At 42.9% G+C, this 25,117-nt stretch overlaps 1 protein-coding gene across 2 annotated transcripts in view; it reads right to left on the bottom strand.

Moving 5' to 3' along the window:
* Nucleotides 1-15,990: 15,990 nt before the first annotated feature.
* TFRC (transferrin receptor) overlaps nucleotides 15,991-25,117 on the bottom strand; it is a 28,005-nt gene continuing 18,878 nt past the window's right edge. For both annotated transcript variants that reach the window (XM_045812568.2, XM_045812567.2), the window contains exons 14-19: nucleotides 24,274-24,341; nucleotides 22,757-22,815; nucleotides 22,459-22,540; nucleotides 20,727-20,948; nucleotides 19,659-19,799; nucleotides 15,991-19,044 (exon numbers count right to left, since the gene is read on the bottom strand). In XM_045812568.2, the coding sequence (XP_045668524.2) occupies nucleotides 18,802-19,044; nucleotides 19,659-19,799; nucleotides 20,727-20,948; nucleotides 22,459-22,540; nucleotides 22,757-22,815; nucleotides 24,274-24,341 (815 nt within the window). In that variant the 3' untranslated portion in view covers nucleotides 15,991-18,801. The remainder of the gene's footprint in view (nucleotides 19,045-19,658; nucleotides 19,800-20,726; nucleotides 20,949-22,458; nucleotides 22,541-22,756; nucleotides 22,816-24,273; nucleotides 24,342-25,117) is intronic.

Below are 25,117 nucleotides of genomic sequence, written 5' to 3'. Positions count from 1 at the left end.
CCAGTACTGCCCCCCCTGCTCCCCGGAACTTTCGAGCCCCTCCCCGCGCTCCCAGGAGCGGTCCTCGAACTCGGAGAGAGGCTCGGGCTGCTGCAGCAGCCGGCGTGGGCTCCCCTCCCCCTGCTCCTGCACCCCGGCGCGGGCCTCCCCACGCTCCTGCACTGCGGGGCTGCCTCCCCGCTTCTCCTGGTGCTGCTTGCGGGGCCCCAGCCCCTCCTCCTGCACCACAGGCCAGCCCGCCGAGCCCGTCCACGGCGGCGGGCGCCTCCAGTCCGCGCCGTCCGGTAGACCCCACACCACCCCCAGGCTGGGCTCGTGGCCACGGCCGCCCCGCTCCTGCACCCCCGGGCCCACCCCGCCCTCCTCCTGCACGGCCGGACCCACGCCCCCCTGCTCCTCCACGCCGAGCTTCAGCCCGCGGAGCTGCTGCGGGCCCCAGCTGAGAACCCCGACCCGCTGTGGCTGCTGCTCCGGCAGCCCCGGGCTGAGCCCACCGCGCTCCTCCTGCGCTCCCCGCCCGGGGCCCCCAGCCCGCACTGCCCAGCGCACTCGCCTGCCCCCAAGAGGCCGCGCGGTCCCACCCCTCCAGATGGTGCTACCCTCTGCGCCCGCTCACACCGCCCCCCGCCCGGCTCTTTCCGCCCCGTCCCCCGGGAGGGGGCTGCGGGTTGGCGTCCCCTCGGGTTCCGCGGCCAACCCCACGTCCCGGGCCCGCCTCCCCGCCCAAGCCTCCCGGCGTCGACGTCCGTCCGCCGGGCGCCGCGCCCAGCGCCGGCCCCCGCAGGTGCTGCGGCCCCGCGCGCCGGCCCGCGAGCCAGGAGCGGCCGCCCTCCCGCCTGAGTTCCTGGAGCCTGCCTGCGCGTGCGCCGCCCCAGGGGGGCGGAGTCCGGCGGAGTTGGCCCGCCCTCTTAAGGGGCCAGGTCTCTCTTGCTCCTCCCCTCTCCCCTTTCCTCAGTCCCACCACCAATCCCTCTTCTTCACCCGATGGGAATCTCCCCAACCCGGACCCACCTTGCGCCTTCTTATGTGCCTACAGGAGGAGCGATGAATCGGAAGGTAGGGAGTTCCCACGGAGGTTGTGCAGTCAACCGGACCCAATGGAGGAGCACTGAAACAGGAGTCTCGAATTCTCAGTAGCAGCAGTTCAGCTGCTGCTGACTTATCTTGTGAAAGTCACTTCCACCTGGTCTCAGTTGCTTTGTTTCTAAAATGGGGAGCCTGGATTGGAAAGTTTCCAAGGCCGCAATCCAGTGAGTGTTTGCAGAGAGGGACTCAAGTCCTAATCTCTCAGCAGGAGTTCAGAGGCCTGGGAACCTGGGACACCCCCATCCTTTCCCTGGGGCCAAAGGAGAACATTTCAGCAAGGGAGAGGTGGTTTCAAGCCTGCGACACTTCCTTTGGGGAACACAGGCAGAAAAAGTCCCTGGCAAAGGGGGCCTTCCTCCCTCCTGCACTGCTCCCTCTTGGGTGATCTCCTCCCTGCACCCACAAAGAAGGGGAAAATTCAGAGCTCCTCTTCCCAGTGATAGTGCAGCCCTCAGATCCAGATCCTAGCTAGTTGAAAGCAGCCTTGAACCACAGTGCCTGAAACCCAAAGGCTTAAGTCCACTTGGCCCTGTTACTGACTACCTCATCTATAAAATGGGTACAATAATAAAACAAGTCCAGAGAGAACTGTCCCAAGGATCAGACATCAAAGAACCGTACAAGGATGGCTCTTTCAACACCCCTCTTCTCCGGCATTGGGCCCAAGGGCCCTGGCCAGAGGGCAGTAGGGCGATGAAAAAGGGATGGGTTCCAGACACCTATGGGGGGCTGGACTGAGTGGGTTTGGGTCATGCTGTCTTGCCCTGTGAAGTAGGCAGGGCAACTTTCCACTAAATCATTTTTTAAAAAGATCTCTTTATTTTTGACAGAGAGCAGAGCATGAGCAGGGGAAGGGGCTGAGGGAGAGGAAGAGAATCTCAAACAGACTCCCGCTGAGCGCAGAGCCCAACGCAAGGCTCAATCCCACACTGAGATCATGACCTGAGCTGAGATCAAGAGTTAAGAGTCAGACACGTAACCAACTGAGCCACCAGGTGCCCCTCCACTAAATCATTTGGTAACAGTGTGTGTAGCAGCTTCCCTTAATCAGGAAGCCAGGGCCACCAGAGGGTGGACCACCCTGCCTGGTCCAAGAGACGGTCTAGAGCAGGCAGGACTGACCACCTCTGGGTACAGCCAAAATCCCCCTATTGCCTGATCTCAGGGGGGAAAGCCAGAGGGGAAGGAATCTGAGAGGAGTCCCCTCCCAAGCTCCTTTACACTACCTCAGTAATGACCATTGCTAAGGTTTATGGAACCTTCCTATGGGTAAGGCCCCGCTTGGCATGTATTCTCATGTAACTGCCACCACAATCGAATGAGGTACACATTACCATCCTCATTTTAAAGACGGACTTTACATTGTTAAGTAACTTGCTCAGGGTCATACAGCCGGTACTATTAAAGCCAGAATTCAGATCCAGTTTTTGACTCCAAAGTCGACTCAGAAGGATAAATACACAAGAAAGCAATGCCAAACCCAGGAGCCTCACCTTGGGATGCATTCGAGCTGACTAGATTTGGCGGGGGGGGGGGGGGGGGGTCAAGAGATGCAGACAACTGATTTGGAGCAAGCTTTCTGCCTGGAAATCAAGCCCCAAATCAAACAAAGCAAGAGGTCAAAACACTTGTATCCTGGTTGGTCCTGCTAGGTGCTTCTCTCAGGGAGCCCAGCTCGCCATTCTTCCACCTCCCCTCCAGTTGCCTACGAGCCAGATCCATGCCTTATTCCCTAGTGCAAGGTTATCTGGAGCTTCCGTTTCACAGAAACGAGGTCTCCTGCTCCCTTCCCTCCCTCATCCTGCCTAGTCCCAACTCCTGCATGTCTCCGCCACCACCACTGAGCACTGGGGACTGTACTGAGAGAGCTCTCTGAGGCTGTCTGTCTCCTCCTCTGCATTGTTCTGTGAGCCCAGTACTGGTAGCCTGGGGACACCGAGGGAGACTGCTCTGCCCTCAGAGAGCTGACAGCTTATGGGAGGAAATGAGACACAGTCTAGAAGCATAGAGCTCAGGAGCTTCACGAGGTGGCTGTGGGGAGAAACCCCAACCCTGTAACGTGCCTGTACCAGTCTCTTTCCAGATCTGGAACTTGAGGAGAGTTGCCCACAGCAGAGTGACTGCAGGGAGCAGGGCTTGTCGGGTCTCGTTCTAAGTGGAGGCGGACAAGCTGCCTGAGGGAGGCTTATGGGGGTGCCCTTAAGAATCTCCACAATGAGATGGCTGCACTGGGGGGCATACAGGAGGGCAAGGAAGGCAGCTGTGGGGTGGTGACGGGCAGCCTGGCTCATACCTGCAAACAGGAACTCAGCCAAGAGTCGTGGATGCTGCTGAGTGATTGGGCTGAAGGTTTTTTGTTCTTCTTCTTTTTTTAATAGACCAATGTTTTCTTAAACTCCTGTCGCAACCTATGAATGGGAGGTGAACTGAATTCAACGGGTTCAGTGGGTTTTCACTGAATTTTTTTTTTAATGGAAGAGGACGTTAATACAATAGAAAACATCAGGATGTAATTTTTGGAACTTTTTAATGAAAGTATGACATACATCCAGAGAAGTGCAAGAACTTGCACCTTTCAGGAAGCGAATATACCCAGCACCCAGATCAAGAAACAGGACATATATAACCAGCACCCAGACGTACCTCCAAATCTAATTTTTAAAGTAAATGTTATTAACCTAGCATGCCCTTCATACTCAGGATTTATTTTTTTAACTTTCTGACAACCCTCCTTGCTCCCCAAACGCAAAATGGCGGAGAGTTTTGTCTGCGAATAGACTGCGCAAGCGCAGGTAATGCCCACGGTGCAGTAGGTGCCAACGATACTGGATGAATTGCATTTACAGGTAGTAAAGGTTTTAGTTTTTTGTGACCTTTTTGTTTCATTATATACACACACGTGCTCTACTTCTTGATATAAAATCTATTTCTGTAGGTCACAGTCAAAAACTTGTGCTCCAAAAAGCCACTGCTCCAGCTTGAGAAAGTTGGGGAGGCTGTGATTCAGGCAGGTGAGAGCATGGGGAAAGCAGAACAATGTCCTAACCAGATCAGGGCTTCTCAAACTTCAGTGTGCAACTGAATGACCTGGGGATCTTGTCGAAATGCACATTCTGATTCAGCAAGTAGGGAAGGGGATGCTGAGATTCGACATTTCTGTCAGGTTTCTACACTTTGAATAGCAAGGCTTTGGACCCAGAGATTTTCAATAATGCTACACGTAAGAATCACATGAGAAGCTTTTAAAAACACTGATGCCCACGGACGCCTGGCAGGCTCGGTCGCTCGGTAGAGCGCGTGACTCTTGATCTCAGGGTCATGAGTTCCAGCCCGCCTTGGGTGTGGGGCCTACTTAAAATAAAAAAACAAAAATGAAACACTGATGCCCAGGCTCCACTCCAGAATAATTCAGTTGGAATCCCTGGGGCGAGGCGCAGCACCTATAGTTTATAAATGCTCCCCAGGTGATTCCAGGATGCAACCAGAAATGGCAGCTGCTTGGTCCCCCGCGCAGCCCCAGCGCCTAGAATAAAGCTTGAGCTGAGGTGAGAGGGGAGTGAGGTGTGGGGTCACGTCTGGTATCTGAGCAAACAATCCAATTTGACAAAGGGCAGAAGATTTCTTAGGAAGGGACCATCTGTCTCTTAGTGGAGGTGAGGGGCGGGATTTCTGAAGGAACTCTTGGGCATGGGGCTATCTGCTAACCCAGGCCATGGCCTCGCAGGACTAGGAACATACCGTGCCTTGACCCTATCGAGCAAGTCAGAGCTCCCTGGAACTGCTCAGATGGGCGGGGCTCACGTGCCCCCAAGCAAGTCAGACAGTTTCAAAACCTTACTAGGGCACTGGGAGGAGGTGCTGCCAGCGGCTCCCACGCGCCTGCCCCTTCTGCCGAGCCTCGGAAAAGGCCAGATGAGCCAAGAGATGACAAACCCTCCATCAACAGTGGCTAGTCACTGCGGCGCACCACAGACCTGGGTTCTGACGCCCCCTGGTGGACACCTAGAAGTGAAGCTTAGTAACCAACAAACGGACCCGTGGGGACGCGTACTCGTGATTTATCATGCGTCCCCCCAGTGTCCCTCACAGTCCCGTAAGACATGGCCCAATGTGCGTAATCCAGAAACTACTACTGACTAAACATATGAAAGACTGGCTCCTTTTATGCTCTATCTACTCCTTTACGCCCCCGAAATCTGCAATCTGGCTTCTCCTGAATTCACAGTAGAGTTTAGAAATGAGGAGCTGTCAGGGCTTACCCTTAAATGGCGAGCTATTTCATCCTTTTGTACCTCTCTTTCTCTGTTTAAATCTCCCCGTTGGTAGCGTAGACACAGCACAGTCCTTCGCTGCTTTTTCCTCTCTCCTGCTCCAACGATGACCATCCCGGAGAAGCCCCTCCCAGCTGCTTTTTGAGACACCCTCTCAGCTTGGTAGCTCATGTCCACTAACACACACACACACACCTCTGAGTTCACGAGGCCTGCATGGATAGAGACCCCCCCTTCTGTGGCTGCCTCCGGGGGGACACTGACTCCCAGACACCTGGATTTGGTCACGCCAATCTGAGGAAGTGGCAATGGAATCCAAACTCAATTGCAGCTCTGTCTCCCTTACTCCCCTAGTTCTCTCACTGGCCCAGAAACCAGACGCAGGTCTTTGGCAAGCTCTTTAGCCATCTCGTCCAACCGCACTCTCTGCAGACCCCAAACATTGCAGGGTCCCACCCTCCCTCCTGCCTCCTCTCCCAGCTTCCTCTCAGCCACCACCTCAGTGCAGTTCGGGAGAACCTGGGCCCAGGGCCCAGCTTCAGCGCACCATTTCTTCATTTAAATGGTAATCAAGGACCTACGCATCTACCTACACATTTACTTCCCTGTGAGGTGGAACAAATCCTTTCGTCAGTGGACCTCTGTTTCTCCCTTCCCTGGAAGATTGTAAGGATTCAACAAGATGATACTGTGATAGGTGTATTCCCTTGAATCGTGTTTTCCCACAAATGTCCTTTCATGATCTTACCGACTCAGTCTCTTTGCCTCCATCTTAATTCTCTATTAATTTTTCCAAAATACCTGTTAATCACATTACTCCCTTACTCAAGAACTTTCAGTTGCTCCCCAGTTCCCCCTAAGTAGTCTGCAACTCACAGCAGGTGATTCATCCTGGTGACAGTGAGAAAGTGAGTCCAGATGGGCCAACAGTCTGAAACTAGAGGTCACGACAGGTCTGTGGGTTAGAACCGAAGAAAATTCTGTTTCCAGAAGACAAGGCAGTCAGTATGTCAGAAATCAGAGAAGCAGCTAGAACAGCAGATACAAGTCACAATCAGCAAGGATACTAACCTGTAAGTCCTACAAGGGTGGGTTCGCCCATAGTAGAAGGGCAAGTTCCTAGAACGCTAGTTTTAGTTGTCCAAGACACCTCAATATCTACAGCCCCAAAGGAGGTGAACAGATGGTGAGACCCAAGGGGAACACCCAGGACACCTGAACAAGTACCTGAAGATTGCCTCCAAGATAAGTTCAGATTAACACAGTCACATCAATAGCACAGCTGAACTCTTGGGAAGGGGAAAAAGGATTATAAGGGTACCCTTAAAGGAGAGAATTGAATCTGGGTTTGAAAGAGGAAACGCACATTCTCAGTGGGAGAGGGATTTTATGTGAGAGCTAGAAAGGCCATCAGAGACCATCAGGCCTCATGTAGAAGTGAGGGAACTGAGGGGCGTAGCAGCTCACCCAAGGACACCCAACAATTTAAGAGTGGTGACTAAACTTCAATTAGAATCTCCATGACCCAGATACAAACTCTAATTTTCTTTCACCCAACTCCCTAACCCTTCTAGCACATACCTGTATGCCATGCCAAAGCTGAGCTGTAAAAACAAACCTAAGAGAGTGAAAATATTTTAGTGGAGAGACACCTGGGCGGCTCAGTCGATCAAGCATCAGACTCTTGTTTTCAGCTCAGGTCATGATCTCAGGGTCATGAGGTCGAGTCCTGTGTCAGGCTCCACACTTATGATTCTCTCCCTTTCCCTCTGCCCCCCACCCCCGCTGGCTAGTGAGCTCTCTCTCCCTCTCAAATAAATAAATAAATACATAAATACATAAATACATAAATACATAAATACATAAATAAATAAATAAATAAATAAATAAATAAATAAATAAATAAAATTTTAGTGGAGCTGAGGACTTACGTGTAAGAATTATATGTGGTGGCCCGGTCTCTATACACTTGGTTGGGAGTGTTGAGAAAGCACCTTAAGGGATTTGTTGAGGGGACCAGCTGGATATCAGGAAAGGCTGTGACTGGATTCTAGCACAGGGACAGGTTAGACTGTTAGGGCCTCCCTGTTACCTTCCAACTGGCACATACATGAACATACCCACATACACTTTCTTCTTGAATACTGGTAGTCGACATAGATAATAGTCACAATTTGAGCTGATGAGGTTCCTGGTCCTTGGTGTGGGCACTTATGTAGGACAGACTTTTCAGCAGGGAGAAGAACAGGAAACAGGGCAGCAAGTACAGAGAAAAGGAGGAGCCAGGGGAATGATGCTGCATCAAAAGGTATTATAGAGCCTTTTTAGGAATTAAGGAGGCCTTTTATGTGTGGAGAAAATACTGTTGATCAGTTTGTCAATTACCTTATGATTGGTTTAGGCTATTTCTTTGCCATGCAACCATAATTTGGATAAAATTGGTTTATCCATCTTTGCCCACATAGCACCTGTTTTGGTTTTGTTTTTTTTATTTAAAGTCCACTTTGTCTGATAATAATATAGCCACCCAGCTTTCTTTTGGTTACTATTTACATAGAATATCTTTTCCCATTCTTTTACTTTAAACTTTTTTGTGTCCTTACATCTCAAGTGAGTCTTTTGTAGATGACATATAGATGGATCCTGTTTTTTTAATCCAATCCGCCAATCTTGCCTTTTGATGAGAGATTTTAATCCATTTACATTTCATATGATTACTGATAAAACAGGATTTTCTCCTGCCATGTATCATGTATTTGGTTTCTATATGTCCTTTATGGTTTTTCGTTCCTCAATTCCCCTATTTCTGCTCTTTTTTGTTTTTATTTTTTGTACTGTGACTTTTAATTCCCTTCTTTCATTTTCTTTTTTTTTTTTTTAAGATTTTATTTATTTATTTATTTATTTGACAGAGAGAGACAGCCAGCGAGAGAGGGAACACAGGCAGGGGGAGTGGGAGAGAAAGAAGCAGGCTCCCAGCAGAGCAGGGAGCCCAATGTGGGGCTCGATCCCAGGACTCCAGGATCACGCCCTGAGCCAAAGGCAGACGCTTAACAACTGAGCCACCCCGGCGCCCCTCATTTTCTGTATATTTTTAAATTATTTTCTTTTTTTTGAAAGATTTTATTTATCTATTTGAGAGAGAAAATGCTCCCAAGTAGGGATGGGGCACAAGGAGAGGGACAAGCAGACACCCCACTGAGCAGGGAGCCCAACATGAGGCTTGATCCCAGGACCCTGAGTTCATGATCTGAGCCAAAGGCAGATGCGTAACTGACTGAGCCACCCAGGGACCCTTTAAATTATTTTCTTAATGGTTACCTTGGGGATTACAATTAACATCTTAAACTTATAACAACCTAGTCAGAACATCAATTTAATTTCAATAGGATACAAACACTCTGCTCCTATACATTTCCGTCCTTCTCTCTTTATGCCGTTATTGTCACAGATTACACCTTTATATGTTATATGCCCGTTGACATAGATGTGTAATTGTTGTTTTATACATTTGCATATTAAGTCATATAGGAAGAAGAGAGAAGCTACATACCGTACCAGAAGTACAATAATACTGGCTTTTATGTTTACCTAGTTACCTTTACCAGTGTCCTTTATTTTTCCTCATGTCTCTCTGTTACTGTCTAGTGTTCTGTCATTTCAGCCTAAATGACTCCCTTTAGCATTTCTTGTACATCAGGTCTATTGAAAATGAACTCCTTCAGTTTCTACCTGCAATGTCTTAATTTCTCCTTCATTCTTGAAAAAGTCTTGTCAGACATAGAATTCTTGGTTGATAGTTCATTCAGGACTTTAAATAGGCCAGCCCATTACCTTCTGGCCTTCATAGCTTCCATAATCAGCTGTCAATTTTATTGAGGTTTTCTTGTAAGAAATGAGTCACTTCTCTTGCTGCTTTCAAACTTCCTTTTTCTTCTGGTTGTGAAAATTCAAATATAATAAGTCCTCTTTTTGAGTTTATCTTCTTTGAAATTCACTGAACTTGGATATGTAGTTTGTCTTTCCTCAGATTTGGGAAAGTTTTTTGTTTTTTGTTGTTTTTTAAAATTTTTAAGTAATTTCTACACCCACCATGGGGCTCAAACTTACAACCCAGAGATCAAGAGTTGCATGCTCTACCGACTGAGTCAGCCAGGCACCCCAGATTTGGGAAGTTTTAACCATCATTTCTTCAAAGGTGTTTTCTGCCCCATGTCTCCCTCTTCTCCTGGGACTCCCATAATGCCTATGTTGTTACATTTGATTGTGACCCCTGGGTCCCTCAGGCTCTGTTCATGTTCCTTCATCCTTTTTTCTTTCTGCTTCTCATACTGGATAATTTCAATTGTCTGTCTTTAAGTTCACAGATCCTTTCTCCTAGCTGCTCAAATTTGCCATTGAATACCTCTCATGAGCTTTTCATTTCAGTTATTTTACGTCCCAGCTCCAGAATGTTTGGCTCCTTTTTATAATTTCTTTCTCATTACTCATATTCTCATTTGTTCTACACAGTTTTCCTGATTTCCCTTAGTTCTTCGCCCATGGTTTCTTTAGCTCATTCAACATATTTAAAGCAGTTCTTTTTAACATCTTTAATGAGTAATTCCAAGATCTGAGCTTCCTCAGGGGTGCTTTCTGTCAATTTTTTCCCCAGTGTGGGCTGGACTTTTTTGTTTCTGTTTCCTGTAATTTTTTAAATTGAGAACTGGACATACTGAGCATGATGTGGTAATTCTGAAAATCTAATTCCCCTCGGGGATTCTTAGATCTTGCATGTTGAGGGCTGGAGCCATGTGCTTGTGACGTTTCCAAATAATTTTTGCAAAGTGTGAATTGCTGTTGTGTGTGGTCATTCAAGTTTCTGTTCTGTTATCTCTGCAGCCAGTGACCCGACAAAGATTTCCTTAAATGTCTGGTTCTCAAAGAGAAATATTGTCTTTTTAAATCTCTTGTAAGTCACTTCAGCCCACAGGGGCACAAACAATCTAAAGTGATCAACAGCAGGGGCGCCTGGGTGGCTCAGTCAGTTAAGTGACAGACTCTTGGTTATAGCTCAAGTCATGATCTCATGGGTCATGGGATTGACCCCGTGTTGGGCTCCATGCTCAGTGGGGAGTCTGCTTGAGATTATCTCCCTCTGCCCCTCCCCCTCTCATGCACATGCTCTAAAATAAATATTTCTTAAGAAGTGATCAAGAGCAGTGTCAATCAAAATACACAACTCTTGATATTTAGAGGACAAGGTCCTGATTGCCTACTCTGGCTCCAGGAAGCTGCACCACGAGTGTGGGCTACTGTCCCTCCTCTCAGCTGCCTGCTGAGGGTAGGAAGTGGGGGATGCTAGCCACCATGTGAAAAGCCAAAATTGACTAGAATTTACTGAAATTTACTAGCCTCTTCATCAAGCTCTACCGTGGACATTGCAAATGTTCAACTAGACTCCTGTTCCAAAATAGTTACTTTAGATAGTTCTTGCCAGCTCAATAGCTACTGAGGTGAAGGAATGGCTTCCTACTGTGCCATCTTCCATGGTATTACTTCATTCCATTCCTTTTACTTGCCAAATAATATTCCATTGTATGCCTATAACACATTTTGTTTCATTCGTCAGGTAATGAACACTTAGGTTTTTATTTTTTTACTGTTATGAATAATATATCTCACGTATACATTTTTGTGTGGACATGTTTTTTTCATTTCATATATATACATATACACATATATACATATACACACATATACACATATATTTCATATATATACGTGTAGATATGTATATGTGTGTATATATATACATGGAACATTGCTGGGTACATTGATTTTTGAGTATTAACCCTACATTCTTGTAATAAATCTTACTTGGTCATGATATATTATCCTTTTATACATTGTTTTCAATTTGCTAGTATTGTTGAGGATTTTTGCTTCTATATTCATTATAATATTGGTCTGTAGTTTTTGTTTTGTTTTGTTTTGTTTTGTTTTTTGGTCTGTAGTTTTTGTAATGTCTGTTAGGCTTTGGTATGTTGTATTAGCCTCAACAGTTTCCTCTTTCTGTGTTCTGAAAAAGTTTGTGTAAGATTGGTGGTATTCCTTCCTTGAATGGTTGGTAGAATTCACCAGTGAAACTGAGTCTTGAGTTTGCTTTTTGGAAAGTTTTGATACATTTTTCTTTGATATAGGGCCATTCAGATTTCCTGATTTTTCTTGTGTTAGTTTTGGTTGAATTATAAATAAATTTGTTGACTTTGTGTAAGTGGTCTAATTTGTTGGCATAAAGTTGTTCATAGTATACCTTTATTTTCCTTTAATGTCCATAGGACTTGCAGTGATAATCTTTTTTTCATTTCTGATTTTGTTGATTGTTTATATGTTTTTCTTGATCAGTCTAGCTAGGGTTTTCTCAGTTGTGCTTTTCATTCCAAAGAATCAGATTTTGGCTTTGTTATTTATTGTCTGATTTCTACTTTGATTCTTGCTATTATATTTTTTTCTATTTCATTTGAGCTTACTTTGCTTTTCTTTCTCTACCTTGTTAAGGTGGAAACTGAGGTCATTGAGATTTTTTTTCTTTTCTAATATAAATATTTAAAACTTTAAGTTTCCCTCTAAGCCATGACTAATAGAACTTTCTACAGTGATGGAAATATCCTATTTTCTGCTGTCCAATACAGTGGCCACTAGCCACATGTAACTACTGGGCACTTGAAATGTGGCCAGTTGTCTGAGAAATTGGAACTCTTAATTCTAATTAAATTTAATCACATGTGGCTAGTGGCTACTTTATTGAGCAATGCATCTCTAAGCATCTCTACCTGCATCCACAAATTTTATATTGTACCATTAAATTCAAATTTGTCTAATTCCTCTTGTGATTTCATCTTTGACCCATGTATTATTTACAAATATGTGGTTTAATATCCTGATGTTTTGGGATTTCCTCTGTAACTTGTAACTGATTTCTCATTCCACTGTGGTCAAAGAAATCACTGTGCATAATTTTAATACTTTTGACTTGCTTTATAGCCCAGAATATGTTCTATCTTGATGAATATGCCACACATACCTGAAGAAAAGTATTTTGCAGTTGTTGGAGGTAGTGTTCTATAAATGTCAAGTTGATCGAGGTGGCTGATAAAGTGGTTTAAATCTTTTGTCCTGATTTGTCCAGTTGATCTATTAACTGCTAAGTGGGTGTTAATAGATCCACGGCAGGGTGCAGCCTGGCTCAGGCAGTAGAGCACGTGACTCTTGATCTCAGGGTCATGAAGTCAAGCCCCCACATTGCGTGGAGCCTATTTAAAATTTTTTTTTTAATCTATGGCAAAAATGTCAGTTCCTTCCTTCAATTCCCTAAACTTTTATTCATGTATTTTAAGGCTGTTAGGCACACACACATTTATACTTGTACTATCTTCCTGAAGAATAGTTCCTTCCCTTTTATCATGATGAAATGTTCCTGATTTTTATCTATGGCAATAATCTTTGTATTGAAGTCTATTTTATCTGGGATTTATATAGCCACTCTAGTCTAATTCGTATGTTCTATTTTTCCATCTTCTGACTTTAACATCTGTCTTTAAAAGTGTTTCTTATAGGCAGCATAGAAATGAGCTTTTCCCTAACCCACTGTCAGTCTTTTAATTAGAATGTTAATAGGTCAATAATATATACATAATTATTGATATGGTTGGACTTTGGCATACCATTATTCAATTAGTTTGTCTCCTCTTTTTGTTCTTGTCAAACACTTCAGGTTTTACTCCCCTCCAGTCTGTTTGCCTTTGTTTACTTTTTAAAGCCCTTGGGTGGTTTTCTTTTTCTTTTTTTCTATTTTAACCAGTTTATCATTGTAAGCAGAGGGAGGGTTGGGTTGTAGGGCTTACATTGTGAAAGTGGAACCAACCCCCCCATGTGTGCTTTTATGAGGGTTTCATGGACATTTTCACTTATGCATAGACTACTTTGAAAGTATACACAAGAGGGGCGCCTGGGTGGCTCAGTCGTTAAGCGTCTGCCTTCGGCTCAGGGCGTGATCCCGGCGTTCTGGGATCGAGCCCCACATCAGGCTCCTCCGCTGGGAGCCTGCTTCTTCCTCTCCCACTCCCCCTGCTTGTGTTCCCTCTCTTGCTGGCTGTCTCTCTCTCTGTTCTCTGTCAGATAAATAAACTCTTTAAAAAAAAAAAAAAAGAAAAGAAAGTATACACAAGAAATTGGTGACTGAGGAAAAAAAAAAAGAAAGAAATTGGTGACTGTGGATACAGGGAGAAATTGTGAAAAACAAGAGGAAAAACTTAACATTTTCCAACACAGATCCCTCTCACTTTGACCATTTATAGTAAGTGCGTATTTTCAAAAAAGGTATTAACTAGTCTAAAAAAAAGGAGGGGGGTATTAACTAGTCAAAGCATTCCATATGGGACGGATTAAACATTAGGCATTTAAAGGACAGATGGAGCAAACGGCAAAAGCTCTAACCTGATCACCTAAGAAAGCAAACCCACTGGTAGCCACAAGGAAGATACCAGTATCTGATGTGTTATATTCCAAGTGCAAGTGTGTCTTGCAGATAAACACGTCTTCACATCTTTAAGGGTTGCCTCCTGGCCCGCCATCTTTCACATAGGCACTTGCCCCTGTAGAACACAGCAGTTTGATTTTTGTCATGCTTCTCCTCAAGGCTATGCATGCAGCTACTCCTTCTCACAGGAGCAAGATTGGGCACAGGGGCAGCAATTTAGAAGCCTCCCTATTCTAGTGGGGGCAATTCCTGCAATCCTACTGAAGAACCCTGGCTGGCACTTGTAGTGAGGAGATTAAATTGTATGATGGCTTTTTTGGTAACTGCATAGTAGAAAGCCTATAAAAAAGAAAAAACAAAAGCAAAACCAAACCAAAAACCTTACCAATCATGCCTTTCACTATATAGCAGCAGTGTCCACTAACTGTAAGTAGCTACTGAGCACTTGAAATGTGGGTATCCCAAATTGAGATGTGCTGTAAGTACAACGGATTTTGAAGCCTTACCCTGAAAAAAGGAATACAAAATATCCTGGCAATAATTTTTAATAGACACATGTTGAAATGATAGTATTTTGGATATATGGAGTTAAACAGAAAAATTTCACCTGTTTCTTTTTAGTTTTTTAATGTGGCTAAAAGGACACTTAAAATTATACACATAGCTCGTATTTCTGAGGGGAGAGTCTTTTAGAGTATTCTTAACAAAAACTCATGACCAGTTGGACATCCACATGTAAAAAAAAATGAATCACAGACCATATATATATATACCCTTTACAAAAATGCTCAAAATGGATCACAGACCTAAACGTAAAATACAAAACGTATTATAAAACCCTAGAAGATAACGCAAGAGAAAATCTAAATGGCGCTGGGTTTGGCGGTGACTTTTTAGATAAAATACCAAAAGTATGATCAGTGAGAGAAAGAATTAAATTGGACTTCATTAAAATGAAAAACTTCTGCTCTGTTAAAGACATTGCCAAGAAAATGAGAAGACGATCCATAGACCAGGCAAAAATATTTGTAACACGTATCTGACAAATGACAGTTATCCAAGATATACCAAAAATTCCTAAAATAAAGAACCCAATTAGAAAAAGGGGCAAAAGACCTAACAGACACCTCACCAAAGATACACACTTGATAAATAAACACATGAAAAGACGTTCAATATAATGTCATCAGCAAAATGGAAATTAAAACAAGATCTCACTACTAGCACACCTATTAGAATGGCTAAAATCACAAACACTTGACACCGCCAGATGCAGGCAAGTATGCAAAACAACCGGAACTCATTCACTGCTATAGGAATTGAAATGCTACAGCTACTCTGGAAGACAGTTTGGCAGTTTCTTACAAAACTAAACGTGCTATTACCGTATGATCCGGCAACTGCTCTCCTTGGTGTTTACCCAGATGAACTGAAAACATGTCCACATAAAAACCTGTCCACATATCTTTATAGCAGCCTTATTCATAATTGCCAAAATTTGGAAGCAGTGAAGAGGTCGTCCTTCAGTAGGTGAATGGATAAACTAAGTTACATCCGGACAACGTAAAATATGGCACTAAAAAGAAAGTGAGCTATCAAGCCATAAAAATACATGGAGAACCCTTACGTGCCTATTACTACTAAGTGAAAGAAGCCAAGCTGAAAAGGCTACATACCATACAATTCTAACTCCATGACATTTTGGAAAAGGCAAAAATATGGAGACAATAAAAAGAGCAGTGGTTGCCAGGAATTAGGGAGAGGGAAGATGAAGAGGTGGAGAACAGAGGACTTTCAAGGCAGGAAAACTATTCCATACTGTATTATAAATGGCAGAAACAGTTCATTGTAGATTTGTCCAAACTTACAGAATAGACACTGCTGAAAGTAAACTTTAATGTAAACTATGGGCTTTGGGCAATAATGATGTGTCCATGTATATTCATCAGTTGTAACTTGTGTCCTACTCTGGTGGGGGATGTTGATCGTGGGGGAAGCTGGGCCGGGGGTGTGTAGGCAGAGAGTATATGGGAACCTCATACTTTCTGCTCAATTTTGCTATGAACCCAAAACTGCTCCAAAAAAATAAAATCTATTTTAAAAAATGACAACTCGGTGTTCAAGCATTTTATTAAATCAGATAAGGAATTTCCACACTGTTGCACATACCAGCTTGGACACAATTTTAAGGGCATAACACTTGTTTACAAAGCTACAGATGAGCAGTAGGTTGGCAAGTCTAATAAGCCACGTTTAGCCTACCGAAATTTCAAGAACATTCAAAGAGGAAACACAGTGAAGGTCATGCAAGTTCTGGAACAGTGAGTCATGACAGAGCTCACTTCTTTTATCCTTTACCTTCAGAATGCACTTGCTATCTATGACCAGAAAAAATCTGAAGTCCAGCAGGTTACTGCTAGTCAGATACACATTTCATTCAGGAATACTAAGCCTCTTACCACTTACTGGCTTTTTTGATTAGAAATAACTGAATCCTCACCATAGAAAAGAGGTTTTTGAAGAGATTTACTGCTGTAAATGGATGCCCATTATTCATATTATGTCTTGAAGTTACTGAGCTTTCATTAAAGTATGATAAAGCGTGATACCCAAACCAGGAATCCCAGCTATGACCTTTTCACTCGGCTACACTAAATACCAGCTCAAGAGAAAATGCGGTGAAGACTGAACAGACTGTGAGCAGCGAAGCAATTCAGTGAGGCTGTAATCACCTAGATCTAGATTACCTTAGGCCCGTGACGCTACGTTTAAGAACCTTAGGAGACCCTATGGCCTTTTTCTTAGGTGACGATTTCTTAGGGTGAACTGCCCTATGACAAACAGCTGATGATCAGGTTTATAATGATGGCTGGCTAGAAAATAAAGTCTTTACTCATGTAGCTTCAAACTTATTTGTTCACATCTATAGTTTACTGAAAACCACCACATACTAACAGGTAGGCAGACATGATCAAAGATCCTTTTGTAAGTTTCACTTCCCTACACCTTTCACTCCCCCCTCCCCCCGAGCCTCCTAGGCAAGTTTCCCCTGATTTAAGCTAAAAGGTCGATTCTGGATTCAAACTTGTATGAACTAAGTTTACAGGAGAGAACATGCAAATAAGGGGATAAAGTTAAATTCATTTGTCAACGGCAAACATTATAAATGTATACTACTATCCCGCTAAACAGAAGACCTGGAGAAACCACAAATACGACGAAATACTACATTAGGTTTAGAAACAAAGAATCTTGAAGGAAGTAATTTTATTTTCTAGTGGTTGAATTCACCCACCAAATGCTTAATGACCATAAAATGTTTCTGCAACTAGAACTAAAAGAGAATCATAGGGAGCTGGGAATACATGTTAGATACTAACGATCTTCAAGCTTTGAAGATGTCATTGCATGAAGAAAATTATGGGAAACACTGTTCCCGATAATTACGTACACCCTTAGTGTAACATATGGAGATCACTGTCTCCGATATAGACACCGTGGTAGGCAAAAACTACCTTGTTCTTTATACATTATGGAAGACACTGCTCCCGATAATGTGAGTTAGGTTTGTGACAAAGGTACTGGAAATTTTGCAAAATTCGAATTAAAATTACACCTTGGATAAATTGAGCTGTAAAATTTCACACATATGAGCACTACACAGCCTTTAAGTGACATTGATTTATAACTTGGTCACCATTCTTTCCCTTTAGGAAAACTGCTATTTTTATCTGCTTGGCTGAACGGAAGTCTAACTTGATTAGCAACCCCTAATTAAATGGAATTCTTCACCGATATTCAGCTTTAAAATTTTATTTGGCTTGTGGCTGTTTTCTAAACCCTCGAGTGTTGGCCATAAATGCAAAACTTCCAGTATCTGTTGGGTTTTATTAGCAGATGCTGCTTTTATTAAAAAAAAACGACAGTATAACTGTCATAATTATGGAAGGCACTGCTTCCGATAATTATCTTCTATAAAAAAAACACCATTTATAGTGAACTCTGTCACTGATAAATAAACAATAAATATCTCAGTGCCAAAATGATAGAAAGCTTTTCCAAAAAATTAACACTTTGGCCAAAATTTGGCAGTGTGTTCTTTAACGTCTGACAAACTGAGTTTGAAATTAAACACCTGAAGCTGGTTCTCTTTCAAAATACTTTGGGAAACACACTAACGACAAAAAACTAATAAACAAAGGCTTACGGGGGAGGGGCGGATGAAAAGAAAATACAGGTCTTTGGCTTCTGGTCTCCTCTTTTCATAAATAACCTTGAGGTTAACACATTAAGGCCTTACTCCTGTGATAAACACTTGAAGTTCATTTTGTCCAGCTGAAGGACCTCTGTTTCAGACCTCATGGGCAAGTCCCATCTCTTCTGAAAGTTAACTGTTTCATTCAGGGATGTGGAAACCAGCTAAATCCGTAAAGAAGGCATATATCTCATATGGAGAATGAGGTCTGACAACCTGGTATCTCCTATCCAGCATCAAATGAAGGGAGAGGATCGCACCAAGCTACCGCTTTCAACCTTCGGCAGATACCACCCTCCCCTCCCCCTTAGAAGATACCAGTTCACGTCCTTAGGATTTAGAGCAATACTTCATGTAACTGGTTCTGACTTTTTCATAACTGTAACAAGAAAGAGGCAGTTACCGTAGAAAGCATTTAAAATTTTAGAGATGATCAGAGAAAAGATTCTATCGTGAACATTTTTAAGTGGTTATTCACTTTAACTTGAAGTGCAGGTACCTACCCTGTATTAAAAGCTGCTGCCTAAAGACATCTAGGAGTACCAAGGTGGTTGGGTAGAATTTTAACAATATTAGGTTTTGTAGCCCTACTAAAAATTTAGCACAACCAGCACAAGTCTAGAAATCACACTACCCTGATGTTCTTGTAGAAGTTACGGGCACCACATTTAAAGCTCATTGTCAATGTCCCATATGTCACCAGAGAGGGCATTTGCTGCTCCTTGAATAGTCCAAGTTGCTAGAGCCAACTGGTTTCTCAACAGTGTTTCGTTAAAAGCACTGTTATTTTCCTGACGCAGCTTCAGATGCTCTAGTAAAGCTGACAGAGTGTGAGAGCCAGAGCCCCAAAAGATATGTCGGAAAGGAGACTCTCTCGGAGACACGTAGGGTGAGAGGAAGTGATATTCCACCTACAAAAAGAAAAACATACAAGAGAACTTACAGAGCGCCGGGACTTTCGCTGTCAGGGGAGGACCTGATGTAGTAAAACTGTCATTCTCTCACTTTAAATGTTAAAATCCCCCAAATTTAAGAACACGGAGAAGCAGGCTACTAATCTTCTAACATTAAAATTATAAAGTAAACTGTCAATTCCTTTGTAAAAGTGCATTTGTACAACTCAGTGTATTGGGTTTTTTAGTTCCAGCATACACACAGAAGATTTACAACTTCCCGCTGTAATCAAGTCTTCTGCCTTTTCCAAGCAGACTGAGATAAAAGCAGTTAAGGGCTGAATTAGAGAACAGGAATACAGAGAAAATGATAGCTAAAAATCATTAATGATCCCTTCCTACAAATGTTTTTAAAACCTAAAATGTTAATACCAGGTTAAATGCCTTTTGTATTTCCAGTTCAGATATGTCAGTTCTAGGTCTTGCCAATAAGAGCTAAAAATCTGTGCTCAATTCTAAAGCAGCAAAGGATTCTAGGCTCCTGGAATCACTACTCTACTTTTTAGATATGCAAGATTTACCAATGAAAAATTAACATACTTTAGTTCTTCCTTTTTTAGACATTTACTTACTTTCATGATACGGTCATTGATTTCCCTCATGACAAATCTGTTCGTCCTCTCCGCATTCTTATAATCTGTTGTGAGTCTGGAGGTGGCACGGAAAAAGTCTCCACGAGCAGAATACAGCCACTGTAGATTCAGACCCATCTCCTGAAGCAGAAAGACACGAAACTCCTTATTAGACGTTCTATTTCTAAGGATGTTATTCTACATACCTTTCTAATTTAGTGGTAGCTACTGAGACGGTTCTGATAAAAGGGGGTGATTCGCGGGCAGAGAATGCTAGACTTAGGCACCTTGCCCAGGACGTACACTCGTATCTGAGCCCAGCAGATGGCACAGTTATCCATTCTTAGTCTCCCAAGGAAGGCGTCCTCATCGAGAAATTTAACACAATTTACTTATTATGTAATACTGTGCTGTATAGTTTCCAGGCCAATTTGCCGATGGGGGAAAATTTTAACCATTTTGGCTCAATGAACTCCACAACCTGTGATTTTTCTCATAAGTCCCATTTTCTGGTCAGTTGTAATTAGTTTCAAGAAAGCCATAATCATTAAGATTTATCAGTGATTTACTTCCTGTAAGGGATCTGTTAAGTTGACTTCTAGTACCATAAAACCAGTTGGAAACCACACACTACTATTAATTTGATTTTATCAAGCATTTGCATACTAGGCGCACAGCATCAACACTAAGTAAGACTGTAACTACTGGCCAGGTTCTCTCTCCATCCATGACATCCCTGAAAGGCATATCTGATATAAGCCCAGACTCATAGGTCCCCAGTCATGGTTGAGATCTTTATATTCTCTGGGTCCTCTTTACAGGTTACCTGGAATTACACAAACGTAACATACCTTAGCTAATTAGATTCTAAAATACTTACTGTGGTATATTCTAGATTTATAACCCACAGCACCTCTCACCTTTCCTTTCAAATGAGTTACAAATTCTACAAAAAATTATACATTAGTTCACTTCAGCTACCAGTAATATCCCTCCTCAGGAACAGCGAAATACCATTCTTGAAACTGATATTTCAGCCATGAGAACCTGATTTTAATTAGTGCTCACCTTTATGTCTGCTCTGAATCGGTTCATATCCCTCACAAATGAAAGTATTTTGTCATTATACATCTCATAGTTGAGGCTCAATTCAAAATCATAGGTAAGTTTCATTATAAGCTGACCGGCTACTTCCACTGCTCCACGTGCCATTTGGTTCAACTGAGGAATTTTCCGTTTCAGGTTCTCATAGTTATCCATGGTAGTACCCAAATAAGGATAATCTGTATCCTGAAACACAAAGTTGGGTGAATGTACTCACAGGGGGTCCTAAGAGTAGGAGCCACACCTTAGTTTTACTATCAAGGTAATAGCAGTTGCAATTCTTACCTTGCTTCTAATGTATTCCTACTCCAATTTTATCTCCCATCCGCTACTTTGGTACCCCTTTTGCGACTTCCTCTGAACCTAACCTACTCCTAGAATGACTGCTTTCTTCTCGGTCCTACAGAATCCCTGTTCTATTGCATCATATACCCTGAACAGAAGTCTAACCAAATTTCTTGAGGTTGTATCCTTATTTTCCTCTCTCTGGGAAGTTTGGCCCATTAAATAAGGAAAGAGGACAGCATGCGTGAAGTGTGCTTTTGATATAAAGTGTCACATTTAGACTAAAATTGACCCTCTTTCTAATGATTCAGCAGTCCATTCATACATGTTACCTTTCTAACAAGAAGTTCTCTCTACCTTCATTAGATAATTTAAGTAACTATTTCTTCAACTCTACTTCCTTCCACTGTCCTCAGTGACAATCTCACTGACAATCCTTTGATCCGACCTCAATTCTTTACTTTCAGACTATACAGTTTTGTATTACCTGCTAGGTTTTTGACATCTAAGAAGTCAGTAGGAAGTTTCTTAAAAACCTTCTGGAGGTCAACAGAAATCATCCATAAATCCCCTCAACCCTAGAACCAGACGTTCAGTTCTTCCTAATGTACTAAATGGATATTGTGACCAGCTATTTCAATGCCATCCACATTGCTGCTCTAGCAGGTCGAGAGTGTTCCAGCTATGTTCTCCAAATCCAGATCTTACATCGCTCTCTTTCTTCAGACCTTTCCCCTCCTAGTCCCAGGCCAAAACATCCAGTGATAAAAAGTCACGTGAGGACCTAGCCTCCGTGGGATCGATAATTTGATGCCAAAATCAACAGCTTCCACCCTGACCTCCGAGACTAAAACTCTAGGATCTCTCCATCCCTTGGAGAGCCCACTACAGGGCTGGCTTTCCAACTTCAGCACAGACGCCTTCATCCCTGTTTACTCGGAGTAGCCTTCAGTGCCTTCTAACTGGCTCCTGAAACAAGCCAACCTTGCTTTCCTACAACTTGGTCAGTTCAAAGTTCTGTCTCATAACAACCTTACATCTGTTTGGGTTTTGTGCTTTTACCCATAATTCCTGTTTAAGAGATTAACATCTCCAGACAAACGTCTAGAACCATTATCTTAACAGGTATCAAGAACAGCAATGTCCAGGTGAACCTTCTGTTTGGCGGAAATAGTCTATATCTGCACTGTACAATAGGTAGCCTTGTTATTAAAACTCATGATACCCGACTGAAGACGTTTTAGCAAATAAATTCAACTGTTAATTAAGAATAATTCTACATTAAGACTAATAATAAGGGAGCATGCAATAACTGCTTGTGGATAACTTCTTAAAAACATTTTAAGCACTCTAGGTCTCAAAATTGATGAAAGAAGATCTAAGATATAACTTTAGATTTCATCAGACTTACCTCACAAAAACAGAAAGAAACCGCTGGGATTCCAGAGTACGCAAGGAAAGGGAAAGCAGCATTATCCAAAGAAAATTCCTCGCTGCAAGGAAAGCAAGAATGTGTCTCTAGAAAGTTTTCTAAAGAGCAAACTGTGCTATCATGCAACCTTACCCCTATCCCCAAATAAATTCTTAAACTGACTCTAAGTATAGGTAAGCTCACTGCAAGGTTAGGTTTAGATTTCTACCTCACATAGCAGGTGCTACTGGATGATTCTGCTTTTCTAGAAGCTGTTCATTCTCTTTTCTCAACTTACACTTTGTTGATCCAGTTGCTGTCCCGATAAAGAGACTGCCCAGTAACTGGATGTTTCACCTGTAAAAAAAAAAAATTAATTTGTCACTAAAATGAATCTTTCAGAACATAGTTATTCAGGCTGGTCACAAATATATTTACATCTATCAACATTTATTAAAAAAATTTATAGTATCTTCTTGAAAAAAATTTGAGACCGTTAAAACAATTTCAAATTTCTAAAGTTATTCCTACGAGGCTCATGCTGTCACAGTGTCTTCAGTGACAGCGAGAAAAAAATGTTCTCCTCCTTTAATCATTTTAAAGGTGGCTCAGCCAATTGTAAAAGCCCTTTCTAGCCTTCATGATAGGACTATCTTGTTTCTGGTTTTTTTCCTTCTAGCTCATTTTTTTTTTTTAAAGATTTTATTTATTTATTCAACAGCGATAGAGACAGCCAGCGAGAGAGGGAACACAAGTAGGGGGAGTGGGAGAGGAAGAAGCAGGCTCATAGCAGAGGAGCCTGATGTGGGGCTCGATCCCAGAACGCCGGGATCACGCCCTGAGCCGAAGGCAGACGCTCAACCGCTGTGCCACCGAGGCGCCCCTCCTTCTAGCTCATTTTATACTACTGCAGCCTAACTTGCAAACACATTACTGCCTTGCTGGAGACTCTACAGCAATTCCTAGTTTCCCATAGGATCAAGGTCAAGTTCTCGGACCCTTGTTCTCTCCATCTTTAATCATTCCGCGGGTGCCTGGGGTAGCTCAGCTGGTTAAGCATCTGCCTTTGGCTCAGGTTATGATCTCAGAGTCCTCAGCAGGGAGTCTGATTCTCCCTCTCCCTCTGTGCTCTCTCAAGTAAATAAATAAAATCTTCAAAAAAATCATTCCGATATATATGGCCTCTAAGCCCATTAGCCAAATCTTATTCCCCCATTGCAAAACTACGGTCATTCGCATGCCTGTCTTTACCCAATGAATATTTCATCTGGCCTTCTTATTTATGTATTAGGTATATTCAAGTTCATTTATTTTTTTTTTTTTTAATTTTTAAGACTTTATTTTTAAGTAATCTCTACACCCAACATGGGGCTCAAACTCACGACCCCGAGATCAAGAGCTGCAACGTTCCACCAACTGAGCCAGCCAGGTGCAACCTCCAGTTCATTTAGAGCTTCCTTAACGTTCTGACTCTATAGACAGCCCCCACTGGACACCCACAGTACAGCTTAGGCCTCAGGAAATCCTGCAGCACCCCCAAACAGACCGCGTCTATTTTGAGGTCAGAGCCTTTCACATACCGCCTCCCTCACCTTATGTTTACGGAGAGTAAACAAGTAGTTCACCCTCAGCTCACATGGTTCAATGGGCAGAGCAAAAAGGCCAAGAGCAGGGCTTAAATAATGCTGCTACAGAATTTATTCTAAATTCCTGTAATTGGTTACTTATGTTGGTTTAAACCTCAACGTTTTCCATCTTACTGTAAAATTAGTTGAAAAATGAAGTTACAGATTTTATAATTAGGTATACACTCACATCTTTCATCGTTTTCTCAATAAGCGAATACAACAGTGGGCTGGCAGAAACCTTGAAGTTCTTGGTACCTGCAAAGAGATTATTTTAACATTGCCCCTTCTCTAGTCAAGTAATTTTTACACGGTTACTTCTATAACCAAAAGTACTCGACAAAAAAGGAAGACAATAACCTAGATGAGAGGCCAAGTACACCTACCCTCTTCAAGAACTAGACAAGTGATTTAAGAGTCAACTTCTTTCGTAACTGCTAACCCTAATTTGACTCAACTAAAGCTCTAGCTCCTGAGTCGGCGTATGTTATTGTTAATGATGTGGTTTTGGTGCCTTTCTAGTTCCCCATATCAGGGCGGCCATCTGCTAGCTACCGTCCACTTGCTATGCTCCATACACTCTGCTGCACAGGTAAGACAGCCATAACGACGAGTCTAATAAAAATCTAGTCAATTTTAGCTCCTTCCTTGTTCTTTCCAGTGAGATATTTTACTGTTCTCAGTTCATTCACTGGCTACATCTGTACTTCTAATAACATTCAAACTCTTTTAGAAGAGTTTAGAATATGTCTATTCGTGATGCCATCATGTAGCTAGATGTGAATTAGCCTCTAGAAGTACCATTCTATACGGTCCGGTTTAGGTCCTTCTGGTCTAGAAAATAGTCCAGACTCACGGCTCTCAGACTTTAGTGCATCAGAATCACCCAGAGTGCTTGTTAAAACACAGTCTGCTGGACTTGTGTTCCAGTTTCAGACTCAAAAGATCTGAAATTTTACACTGCTAACGGTTCCCAGGTGATCCTAACGCTGCTAACTGAGGGCCACACTGGGAACCACTGCACGAAAGGCAAT

The sequence above is a fragment of the Ursus americanus genome, chromosome 4, assembly GCF_024610735.1.
Source record: "Ursus americanus isolate L20-20 chromosome 4, mUrsAme1.1.p, whole genome shotgun sequence".
Taxonomy (NCBI): domain Eukaryota; kingdom Metazoa; phylum Chordata; class Mammalia; order Carnivora; family Ursidae; genus Ursus; species Ursus americanus.
Note: the sequence above shows the minus strand (reverse complement) of the source record. Positions and strands in the feature narration are given on the sequence as shown.